This window comes from Medicago sativa, chromosome 2 (assembly GCF_051527215.1).
Source record: "Medicago sativa cultivar Bolivia chromosome 2, Bolivia_mono, whole genome shotgun sequence".
NCBI classification, from domain to species: Eukaryota; Viridiplantae; Streptophyta; class Magnoliopsida; order Fabales; family Fabaceae; genus Medicago; species Medicago sativa.
Genome location: NC_140750.1, coordinates 64,948,021 through 64,961,067, shown reverse-complemented (window position 1 = coordinate 64,961,067; position 13,047 = coordinate 64,948,021). Strand labels below are relative to the sequence as shown.

The 13,047-nt window shown below is 33.2% G+C and overlaps 1 protein-coding gene and 1 long non-coding RNA gene across 2 annotated transcripts; both read right to left on the bottom strand.

Annotated features, from left to right (window-relative positions):
• Window positions 1–2,568: 2,568 nt before the first annotated feature.
• On the bottom strand, window positions 2,569–3,762 carry LOC146949716 (uncharacterized). The gene is made up of 3 exons (XR_015027365.1): window positions 3,531–3,762; window positions 3,281–3,381; window positions 2,569–2,904 (listed from the first exon to the last, which is right to left on the bottom strand). It is a non-coding gene; the product is annotated as an uncharacterized LOC146949716 (long non-coding RNA).
• A 1,871-nt stretch (window positions 3,763–5,633) lies between these two features.
• On the bottom strand, window positions 5,634–12,559 carry LOC146949715 (large ribosomal subunit protein bL21m-like). The gene is made up of 6 exons (XM_085745656.1): window positions 12,322–12,559; window positions 10,429–10,924; window positions 10,260–10,340; window positions 9,556–9,657; window positions 6,165–6,239; window positions 5,634–6,075 (listed from the first exon to the last, which is right to left on the bottom strand). Exons 2-6 carry the CDS (start codon window positions 10,906–10,908, stop codon window positions 5,956–5,958), a joined length of 858 nt encoding a protein of 285 aa, XP_085601782.1. The 5' UTR covers window positions 10,909–10,924; window positions 12,322–12,559; the 3' UTR covers window positions 5,634–5,955.
• Window positions 12,560–13,047: the final 488 nt, after the last annotated feature.

Sequence of the window (13,047 nt, the reverse complement as noted above, 5' to 3'; positions counted from 1 at the left end):
ATTATCATTGATATTTAAATTATAAAGAAATGAATTAATTTTTCTTAAATGGTGGCTCAAAATTAATATACATCATAAAAATATTTATTTATGCTAAAATAGATTAGAGTGTAGTGCATATTTAATTATTAAGGGAGGGAGTTGCAATTCAAGCATCTTATAGGGGAGGGGAATATAAATTTTACTTTTCAAGGGATGGAAGTGTATATTTTAACATAAAAGGGGAGGGAAGTGTAATTCAAGTATCTTTGAGGGGAAGAGGGTGTAATTTACTCAAATGAAATCTCCTTACCTTCCAATCCAACCAAAACATATATTACTAGTGCTACAAGAGAAGCTATCCCTTGAATTGAACGATGTTGTTCCTATGTTATCAATAATGGCGATGTAATTGATTTTATAATACACGCCATTGTTCCTATGTTATCAATCGCGGTGTGAAATGGGATTACTCGAGATGATGAGAAGGAAAATTCGAAAGAAAATGAAAAGCAAAATAAAGAAGAAAATGATAAGGAAGAATTAGTGTCACTTGTTTCAACCCTTCTTTAAGTGCTCCTAAACCTTCATGAAACTAGAGCAGCATGGATGAATGATCCTCCTTTCCAAAATGTATCACTCACCGATTCATATGACTCGCATATGCCAAACCCGTAGGGCTAAACCTGCAGTTTTTCCAACATCAGTAACTGAACTTCAAATGTGTTTTCAGAACTCATTACTAATCAAAACCATATCGATTTTGGAACACGACATGCTATCTCTTTCCTCCGTTCATCGTTTTCTGCTTTCTCCCTACTATGTCACCACATCAATAACTCTACCTCAACCACCACCAACCCTCACCTTTACAACTCTCTCTCCGATTAATCGACCCCCACCTCTTCCACCACCTATAAATCTGGCCTCCATGGTATCAACCTCAATTGCAAAAAGGATCTCCAAGCGTCCTCCTAGAAAGCCACCATGGAAAACTTGTGTTTTGGTTACTTTATCACTGTCGGTTTTGAGATCTAATAATTGTATTAGGGTTTTTATGATTTTCATGTTTTGTTTATTTGTTTGCGTTCTTTTGTTAGTTTTCAGTTGCTTTAAGTTTCTGCTTCATGTGTTTGCTGAAAAGCTCGAGAGCAACTCGTTTTATTGGTACCGTGTTTTGAGTAAGAGGCTTATTGTGGTTATCACCAAATTCAATATGCTTGCAGCCTTACAAATGAATTGTCAACATGTGGTTGAATTGATCATTCCAAAGACCACCAATAGTCGAAACGTGCGAACACCTGCAACAATTTTTCTCCGAGGATGGATACAACTAAAGACTGTGGATCTTTCATTAACCTTGATCGTTGGCCATCTGTTTAAGAATTTAGTTTGGCTGCCAGGATTAGGAGTTTGGTTTATGACTGTAATTTTGCCTTCTGAAATTTCTATGTGTATCAGTGACATTTATTTGGCTTTCAAAATGTGGATGGAAAATGTTCCAACTCATAGCCAATTTGATTGTACTCTCGTTATTTTAATATTTGAATGAAGCTCTTATTTTCCTGTCAAAAAAAAATAATGGCGATGTAATTGATTTTATAATACACGCCATTGTTCCTATGTTATCAATCGCGGTGTGAAATGGGGTTACTCGAGATGATGAGAAGGAAAATTCGAAAGAAAATGAAAAGCAAAATAAGGAAAAAAATGACAAGGAAGAATTAGTGTCACTTGTTTCAACCCTTCTTTAATGGTATGTTTGGTTCGCATGAAAGATGATGGAAAGAAAGCCTATGGATGGAAAGCACGCAAATCTAAAAACTTTCCACCCTTTGGTTCTGAAGAACAACAACTAAGGAAAGAAGGATTGGTGGGACCCACCCATAGAAACTTTTCCTCCCAGCTGAGCGCGGAAAGGATAAGAAAGGGCTTGTTTTTCATGTTGTTCCACTTTTACCCCTATGTGTACCTAAAAACATATAAATTATAAAATTGATAAATATATTTTCCTATTCAACGGAGCACTTGTGAGTATCTATATTTTTATAACGTTTATGTAATAATAAATATTTATATTCATGTACATATGTTAAATTATTAATATTTATGCATTTATATATATAATTAATATATTATTTAAAAGTAATATATAAAGATACAACTCATTTTTTTATAAGGATATTTATGTCATTTACTAAATATTCAATCATTTTTTCCTCTCACTTTCCATTCACTTTCACTAATACCAAACAACTAAAAAATCATCTTATTTTCTTCTCACTTTCTCTTAACTTTCATTCATTCAACAATCTTTCATTTTACTATCTTTCCTCACACTTTCTTTTCCATGCCAAACACAGCCTAAGGCATTGTTTGGTTCCAGAGAAGGTGAATGGAAAGAAAGCAGGAAGGAAAGAAAGTTCATCGAAATTCGTGTTTCCATTGTTTGGTTTCACTGTCAGAGAGGAAAGAAAGTTTTTTTTAGGTGGGTCCCACATCAAAAAACTTTCCTCTCTAAACTGCGCAGAAAGCTTGAGCTGCCATCCTTTTTGTGTAATTTACTAAATTGTCCTCACTTTTGAAAACTTTCTTTTATACATGCATATTCATTTTAATATAAGGACATTTATGTCATTTTACAAAATTATAACTTTCTTTCCTTTCACTTTCTTTTCACTTTCATTGATACCAAACAACTAAAACAATCATCTCACTTTCCATTCACTTTCCTCATACAATCTTTCCTCTTACAATCTTTCCGCTTACAATCTTTCCTCTCACTTTCTTTGGTGATCCAAACACACCCTAAGTGCTCCTAAACCTTCGTGAAACTAGAGCAGCATGGATGAATGATCCTCCTTTCCAAAATGTATCACTCACCGATTCATGTGACTCGCATATGCCAAACCCGTAGGGCTAAACCTGCAGTTTTTCCAACTGAACTTCAAATGCGTTTTCAGAACTCATTACTAATCAAAACCATATCAAATTTGTACTCAAATCGAAGGGAATTGAGTCAAGATTCAGAAAATCCAACAACCATTCAAATATGGGTTAAAGAGCAAAACTTATGACTCAAATACCACATGTATACCCATTCGAATTTCTACTCAAATGTCATAAAGTTCAAGTATAATCACTTTTAACAATAATAACCCATTTTAAACAACTCCAGCCCAATAACATCAACAGCAGTTCATTAAGGTTACTAAATCACTTTTCCTTAATAATTTCTTAAATCCCAAATTCTAATTGTCATTCCTTCTTCCAAACTTCAAACTTAAACTAAGAAACTCACCTTGAATGTGATTCCTAAAGCTCCTTAATTGCTTCAAATTCTTCATTCTTCAATATTGCTTCAACTTTCTTTCCCAACAATAAAACCTCCAATCTAAGTTCCTAGCAACTCCACAAACCATTAACATCAATTAAACTAACAATGTAACAATTTATCCATAATCATAAACAAAATTTGAAATCTTTTGGGATAAAAGTAAGAGTTTGGGTTCAGCCCACTAAAGAGGAAGAGAGGGAAAATTATAACTCACCTTTGAATCTTCTTAGCTTAATTGAAGGCTTTGTGGAAAAAAAATGAGGCATGCAAAGCTTGATTTTAACAAAAATGGTGAATTTTCATGAGATAAGGGGAGGGGGAAAGGCCACTCGGCCAAGAGAAAGAGAGAAAGGGAAGAGGAATTACTGATTTTGCTACAATGATTAGCCAAGTGACACAAAATTTTCACGAGGTAGCTTATATATATGTAGAAGGAAATGACCCAAATGCCCTTCTTAAGAATTTTCCCCAATAAATACTAATTACTGATACATTTTTTTTTCTTAACATAAACTATTAATTTAATTATCAAACTACTGTCCTCGTGAGCTTAACTCAGTTGGTAAGAACAATGCATAATATATGCAAGGTCTAGAGTTCAAACCCCGGCCACCACAAAAAAAATTATCAAACTACCATTCTGGTTTAATCTCTATGAAAATACAATAAATATTCCTAAATATACGAAATCCATCAATTAATTAGTCGCTAATATTAAAATTAGCAATTAATCCATCAATTAATTAGTCGCTAATATTAAAATTAGCAATTAAAAATTGATGGATTTCGTATATTTAGGAATATTTAATTAGTCGCTAATATTAAAATTAGCAATTAAATTGATAGATTTTATGTAATCTAAATATCAATTAGCAATTAAATTGATAGATTTTATGTAATCTAAAGATCAATTATTATATTTACATATTTATAAACTAAATTGAAGATAGAGTGATAGTTTTTGAGACTAAATAATAGCCGACCAAAAAAACTAGTTGATTGATGGATTTTCTCTTAGAGAATAAAAACGATATAATAATTTACATATTTCATTTTTTATTTAATAAAATTAGTAAATTTATCCCCTCTCGTAAAGTATTTTTCATAATATGCAACAAATCTAATCCCATTGTTGAACTTATTTTGTTAAGTAAATTATTCCAAGAGTATTTCATATTGGTCAGAGGGACTTATAATAGGAAATCAATTGAGTATTTTATATCCTTTGTGCATCAATCAACAATAAAAGAGATCGGGTTGGGTAGCTCAATAGTTTGATCTTGAGCGATAAGAAGTTGGAGGTCTTGGTTCAAACTCGGGTAAAAGAGAAAAACTAATCTAATAACAAGTATAGGTCAATTGTTAAGAAATAAAAAGTTTGAGGTTTGAGTTCAAACCAGAACAAAGAAATAAATGTCAATCTAACAACTTGAATCACATAATCAAAAAAAGGTTTCATAACACATCCTTACATGGAAATCCGTTGAGGAAACAATGAATGTCGCATCTACAATTGTTTGAGTCACCTTCCACCACCGTATTCGTTCAATCTGATTTTGCGTCCAAGAATTCCCATCAACCACCACTTGACCTCCTTCAATTCCATATTTGCCCCATTAATTTCGTGGCTAATTCTTGAGAAATTCAAGACAAATATGAAGAAGAAGGGGAGAAAGGAAAAAATATTTTAAGATCAAATCACGAATGATAAAATGAAGTTAGGAGGTTGAATTAATCAAATGAAATGATGAAAACAAAGAAAGAGAAGAATATTAACTAATTAAAGCAGAAGGAAATCGAAAACCCTATAAATGTTTGATTACTGTTTGTTGTTGAGGCAAAATACTCTATTGTGATGGCCATGTGAGGGCAGCAGAGTGGTGAACGCGCAACACATAGAAGTTTCTCAAAAATTAGAAGGAACAAAGGAGAGTGCAGATAGGGGTGTCATGGAAATCAAAATGTCGCATATGGACAAAGAAACGTGCCTTGGTAAAAACAATTGGTTGCTTCGTACAAATTTAGTGATACGATGTACACTAGAGGGCAAGAATGCGAGTAGAGATCCTCTCCATACAATTACAGCCAATTTAAGATCAATTTTACAAACTTGTTGTATTTTTTTTCTTGTGCCATTTATTTTTTTAATATCTAGCTACCTTCAAAAACAAAATTACTAATAATTTTTTTGAGATACGAGTCATTATTGAAGGTCAGCTACACTCTCTAATTTGATTCATCATAAGATTTCATCAGTAACACATTCATACAAGCTATCCTGGTCAAAATAATACAAATCAAGACATTGTCTGCAGTGTAGGATTTGAATTAGGATTGTTTTTCTCCTTAATGAAATTTGTGCACTTTCATTTCTGTCAGATATCGGTACAGTGCATGATATAGTTTCATGTTTCAACCAAGAATAAACATTGATCTCTTGAGACCTTGAAACCTTATTTAAGAATAAACGGATTTATGCTTAAATACTAAATCCAGCATTACCAAGAGAGGAGGATTTTTTTTTTAAGACTTCCTACAAAACCTGACTAAGTGGATGGCTGATTACTTTTCCACCCAACTGTCGAAAACTCATTGAGACATAAATATAGCAATTACCGGCAACAGCCAGTACATCCTTTTTAAGCACTAACTGCAACCTTTTCCTGTTCCTTCTTGGCAGATTTTGAAGGCTTTTCAACCAATTCATTAGGAGGTTTCTCAACTCCTTCAATATTAGTTATCCTTAACTTTGTCAACTCCTGAAAATGATAACCATCCATCAAGAAGAATTAATATCAATAATTTGTTATAAAACAACACATGATTAAACAGTTTATTCCAAACACACCTGACGATGCCCTTTGGTTCTTCGGTAATTCTTCCTTCTCTTTTTCTTGAAAATAATCACCTTCGCATCTAGTGCCTGATATAAGGGGAAAATGAGTACACATGCAAGTGCATAGATAGAAAGAATGAAAATTCCACTTCAAATCAATCCTTACACCCCTCCAAGTTAAAATAAACTTGTATTCTCTTTTTACAGGATAAAGATGAAATTCATCAAGACAAAGAAGTTTATTAAAAAGAGGAGGATAATAGATCATCCTTAGGAAATAGTTCATCTAGTTCCGTATATAAGAAGAAACAAAAAACATCACGACCAAGGAGATTCATTAAATGTTTGGATTTTAAAAGTTCATTTCAAATATATCCCTGACATAAAATGTTTTCACACCACTCATGGACAATAAATACATTTTTTTTTTACAACGTGAATATATACATTTCTAGTAAACATAGAAAAAGATATCAAGGTAATTTTAGCAATTCAAAAAATTGAAACTTGTGACTTCTTAAAACTAAGACCCCAAAACTCCATATTTTTCTTAGATAAAAGAGGGCAAAGAGTCTATGAAGCACGGATACGGACACGGACACCGGACACGACACTGACACAGCTAATTTTTTTAGAAAATCACATAATTCAGTGTAATTATATGTGTCGGTGTCGTGTCGGTGTCGGCCATGACATGTGTCAGACACGGGGACACGCCTTATTCGAGGAGTGTCCGTGAGAGATTTAAAAAACATATATGAATCTTCTTGAGCAACTTAGCCTCTCAACATATCTGCAAGGGAAAACAATATTACATTTTAAAATCTCAAGATTATAGGAAGCATTTAAGAGACTACATTTTAATGCCGCGTTGTTTTATGTTTCACTGAGGTTCTTGAAATTTGTAAGTTTTCTTCTACTCCAAATTGAGGTTTTAGCAAGTTGGTATAGATCAGTCCAGTCTGGCCACTCAACGTAGAATTTTTTTTAACTGACCTCTCAGCCAGTCCATTTGGAATTCTGAACACAATTGCACGTCAGTCCAAGAACCAGCATGACTTTCCTGGTTGTTTCTGAAATTGAAGCTGCCCATGATGGACGCATAGTTCCTGCTTACTTCTAACGAGTTTCCATCTGCCTCTGTTCTCTCTTATATTGTAGTTACAGTTAATGGTTATCATCTCCTTAGGCCATTATCATGTCTATAGTGCCTGTGTGCTGCAGGAGTAAGTCAGTTATTGTAGGTTGATGTGTTCTTTTGGATTGGGAGGGTGGTTGGTCCTACATGATTCTGGCACTGAGACAATGGAGTTCCTGTTTGGGAACTGCTTTTTTGGGAACTGCATTTTCCTGTTAGTAGATGTAGACAGACCTCAATCATCTACATCTTTTGATTGGCTTACGATTAAATTAAGGAAAATGCTAACAAGTGCCCTTGAGGCATTGTTTAAAAAACTAAAAGAGGTAATTTAAATTTTTGCATAAAAAGTGATATGATTATTTGACAAATGTTTGACTTGTATTTCAAAGAAAAAATTCCCGTTTATTAATTCCTCAAACAATGCACTTAGGAAACTTGTTAGCATGACCCTTAAATTAAATAGGAAAAATGATGGACTTAATAGTTATTGTCAGTATTACTTACAGCTGGTAAATTGATTATTTGTCTTTTTGTTTTAATTCATCAACATTTTATTAAGGAAAAACACTGGAAAATAGGGACAGACAACCACTAATTCTACCACTTCAATATTACAACTGACTAGTGTCGTATTAAAAATATGAAGTTCGTTTTCATAAAGCATTGTTTTTTCTTCTGTCTAGGTTTTTCAGCTCAGAGGCTAAACTTGCAATAGGACTTAAACCCAGTGACCATGTGATCTAACACAAGGTAGAGTCCCATTCCAGGTTATACAGTTATCGGTTTTAGAATGTTTTTCACTTCCTTTTTTAGCTCCTCTCTTGTACCTACATATTCATGTTTCCCATATTCTGTACACAATTTTTTCCTTCTTGTACTGTTCTACCATGACCAGTCATAGATAATATGTTTTCTTGTATCTCCAAAATGTTCCTTCTTAAATTCCCTAGGCTATGAAGCCCGGATACTCCAAAACGGAGACGTACCCGTACCGGATACGTATCGGATACCGATACTCCACGGATACTCGCGGATACGTATCCACAAAGTATCGGAATTAATTATTTTAATTTTTAATAAATATTTTATCGGATACTTGTGTGATACTCCACAGATACACAAGGATACTTCTAAGATACTTTACATACACGTATCCTAGAAAAAGATGAAGAGTAAAAAAGTGAGACAATGCTGTAAAAATTCATTTTAGATGTATATGACTCAATTTTAGATATGCATCAATAGAATTGTTTCTCGATGAAACACTTGAAATTATACTTCTTGTAGATGAACATAGCGAGAGATGTGATTCAGTTAATCAACATTAGATAAAATTTGCGTTGAGTTCTTTTAATGATGTTTCTCTCAATATCCCAACATATGAAAATGTAATATGGTTTATAAGAAAACTTTCAAAAAAAATATTTTGATCACATGTATTATTTTTAAAAAAACGTAACTTTTATAATAATACATTAATGAAGAGTAATAAATGTTAATTTTCTTCAAGTATTTTACATACATATAAGTTTAATTATAAATTTTTGTTAACGTGTCCTAACCGTATCGTATCCTAAATTTAAAAAAATTTGCGTATTCGCGTACCCGTATCGTATCGTACCCGTATCCGTATCGGGGCTTCACACCACATCATAATTAAGATCATGGAAGATGTGTTGCAATTTAGGGGTTTACATGGTTGTTTATCTCAGTTTTGGTTGTTCTTCCATCTTGGAAGTGTTGGATGCATATTTTATCTACCACTCTTCTTTCTTGAACTTTATTATTTTAGCAATAATTTTTCTTTCTTTGCTAGGAAATGAAAAAGAGACTGAACTGAAGATTAACACATGCCATTTAATTTAAATTCAGCAAAGAAACTTTTTGCATGCAAATATATACTGCAAAATGCAATCAACAGTCTTTGGTTTTCTTTACCTAGTTCGAAGGTCGCAATATTAAGCAGACTTGTGAATAGATGCAATAATTAAATGCAATACACATGCAAGAAAATGCAATATATACTTCTTTTAATTTTCTCAAAAATAGGAACTATGTCATTTAGTAGCACTTCTGGTAACATTCCAATATGATTGCAATGATAGGACAGAAAGACAAGCAAAATGCAAACTAGAGTAGATGAAACGTAAAACTGGAAGAGGGATCACCACTCTATTCTAAAGTAATCCCATTTCTACTCTCAAAATTAGAAAGCTGATTCTGCATATCAAATTTATTTTTAACTGGTAATTCTGCACTTACATGCTCCTCAACAACAGCATGAACAGCTCCATCCGGCACAATGGGTCTGCCAACAATTGTCTGACTAGGGGATCCAAGCAACAAAACTTTGTTCAGAATCAACTGCAGTGAGCCAAAAAATGCAATGGAATGTTTAATTGCTGGTTTGAAAGATACCATAACAAAAAGAAAATATAAAATGAATTTACTAATCACTACACAAAAACAAGTCGCCAATTAAGTATTTAATAAGATTCATAGCATTCTAAACCAATAGAAATATGCTGCAATATTGCAATTACATAGTGTATCTAAAACTAGGTGACAATTTGAAATAAAGCTACACAAAATGGTAAGCAACAGCTGTACAAAAACAACGACAAGGTAGAGTTGGTACATGGATCAAGTAACCCCACAATATCCCATTGTAAATCATGTCAAATTGAAAACCATTTAAATCTAAAGCCGGTCTTAATAGTTTGGCTTATAGATTTTTGTCTACTACCTCTAACTATTTAATTACCCTCCATTTCACCTACTTACTTAGCGGGCGTCTCCAAATTCCTTAAAACAAGATTCTACCATCTTTTGTACCATACGTGCCACCTGATTTTCTCTTTGACGTATCCAATCCTTATTTGTCTTACGTATTCACTAAACCATCCCAGTATTCTCATATATACAAATAACAGCCAAAATACTTCGCAAATAAAAGGATCACTCACCTTATCATTCACTTCGCAAAATTTCAATCTTTCAGTGAAAATGCTGTCCCCATTGCTCACTTTAAATTGATGTGATCCAATCTAAACCAAGAAGGGGGAAAAGTTATCAAAACAAAAACAACATATGAAACACTGATACATGTAATCAATTAAAGTTTGCAAATTGAACCTGAACAACTGCAAAAGCAGGCTCGTATGGCTTAAAAACGTTGTCATTCTTTTGTAGGGGCCCCACCACTTTGTATCCAATAGATTCTGCTTCTGCTTCCTTCTCCTCTGCCGTGTACACCTTTTTCCTACTTGATATTGCAACAGTATCATCATCGTCATCTTCATAATCTCCCTCCTCTTCATCATAATCATCATCGCTGTCGTTGTCGTCATCTTCGTCTTCTATTTCATGTGTACAGCCTTCTTTGATGTGATCGTCTTGTTTGGAAGAAGAGAAATAGCGTCCGTGGTGCCATTGTCCAAAAGCAGATGTGGGTTTGGAATTGGTGAAAATGGGAAGAAGGGGTGATGAAATGTTATGATTGGGAAAAGCAGCCACGGAGAGTGAGCGGAGAGATGATGGGTCTTTGAAGAGAGATAATGTTGGTTGTGATTGCCGGGTTAACGCTTGCAGGCATCTCCGAATAGGGGTGTGCATGGTGAATAAACCAAACCTAATGTAACCAAACAATATGTTAGGTCTAGTTTTTAAAAGCATTTGGCAAAAGTTTGTGTTATTTTGTTGTACACCAGTTTCAAAGCAATTTAGAACCAGAAGTTGCATCATAATACAAGAAAAAGTTCAGCAAACCCGAAGAAAATGTAAATTGATACCAAAATAAAATAAACTACTCTATCCTCCAACGAAGTAATCATGATTTTGGAATTACGGATATAATAAATGTATGCAATGAATCATGGTTTTGGAAATAAATACGGATATACATTTAAACAACATCTTGGTAAGCAAAGTAAGTTCACTAGCGCTTAAACAATAGCAGCAGCAGAGCCAAATTAAAATGAGATTATTCTTTTTCTTGAACAATTCTATGGTAATTAACTATGTCCTATTGGTAATTGGTATGTACCTACAGAATCCCAAACATTGAATAAAAAAATTAAAGTTGAGAAAAGGGGGACAATTACTAGCAACTAGGGGTGGGCATGGTTCGGTTAACCATATTAACCGAACCGAAGTGTTGAAATGGTTCAAAATAACCGAACCGAACCGTATAAGGTTTGGAACTAACCGAACTGAACCAAAGTTATGGTTCGGTTAACCATTTGCATACCTATTAACCGAACCAAACCAAACCGAAACCAAAATTTTGAATTTTAGTCCTTTTACGAATTTAATTGTTAGCACCAAAGAAAACTGGGCAGAAAATAAATATGCATAATATGAACAAATTATGAGTTTCATTATATACTAGCTAGAATACTATGTTTATTTTGTGACGTTGATTAAATAATCTTTTGATTACTTGTTTCAGGCTAGCAGCAGTAAGCACAAGATAACTTGAAAAATAATTGTTTGAACTTGGTATTATAAATTTGAAGAATCCATAAGGTTACTGTTATGGTTCATGTTTCATGAATTTTATCAGTAACACTATCTGTATTATACCACTTGCTTCTGTTCTCTCAAAATATACATATGATGAGATTGTTACAAAATATCAGTATTTTATTAATTGCTGCTAAAGTTCAATTTTAAGGAGACAATGACATCAAGAAAATTCATTCAAATTTAAGGCCTAATTAAACAAGTCCAAACAATATATAAACACTAATCAATCTGAAGTTAAACAAACAAAAAATAAGCAACCTTAGCACAACATATGCTATATAAGTGCTTATGAATAAGTTATTTATTTCTGTAACAATAAACTTAACCCAAAAGGCCAAAATCATACCAGAAACAAAATCATCATACAGAAACAAAAATACCCAGAAACAAAAATCAAACAAAATCATAACAAAAATCAAATAAAATTATACTCAGAAATCAAAATCAATGATACCCAAAAACAAAACTCAAAAAACATCCTACCCATAAACAAATTTATACCTTAGGAATCGTAGAATAGGTGAGAGTGAGAATCGCAGAAAAGTCCAGAAGAAGAAGAAGAGTGAGAATCGCAAAATCAATGAGGTCACATTTCGGTTCCGTTCATGTGAACTAGCTTCGATTGAGTGAGAATAAGAGAAGAAGAGGCGAATTGGATTGAAATTGAAATGAAATTAGGGTTTAGAAAAGGGTTTGGTTCATGGTTTTTGTGTGAAAATTTTTCAGAAAAGTGAGAAGTGAGAACTGATATGATTAAGTGAGGATTAAGTGGGATGTAATGGTTCAGTTCACAACAATTAACCAAGTTTAATAACCGTTCGGTTCAGTCAGTGAATTGTTTTTAAAATAACGGTTCAGTTCAATAACTAATGCAATGGTTCAGTTAATTTTAGTTTGGTTCAGTTCGATTAACCGGTTTAGTTTAGTTATTGGTTATTTTTGCTCACCCCTACCAGCAATGTTATGACAGATCTTCACCTACATTGATAGTTACGAACAAGATATAAAGAATTCCTTACCTGTCTTTGAGCCGGAAGATCATTTTCAAATAAAAATTAAATGAGTAAATTACACTATCCTCACTTCAAAGATGTTTGAATTACATCCCCCTCCCCTCTTATGTTAAAATCTACAATTTACTCCCTCAATATTTTTTTAAAAAATTTCTAATAGTCTAGCAAAAAAAATAATAATCTAACACACTTCGAAAAAATAGTATTGCTGGTT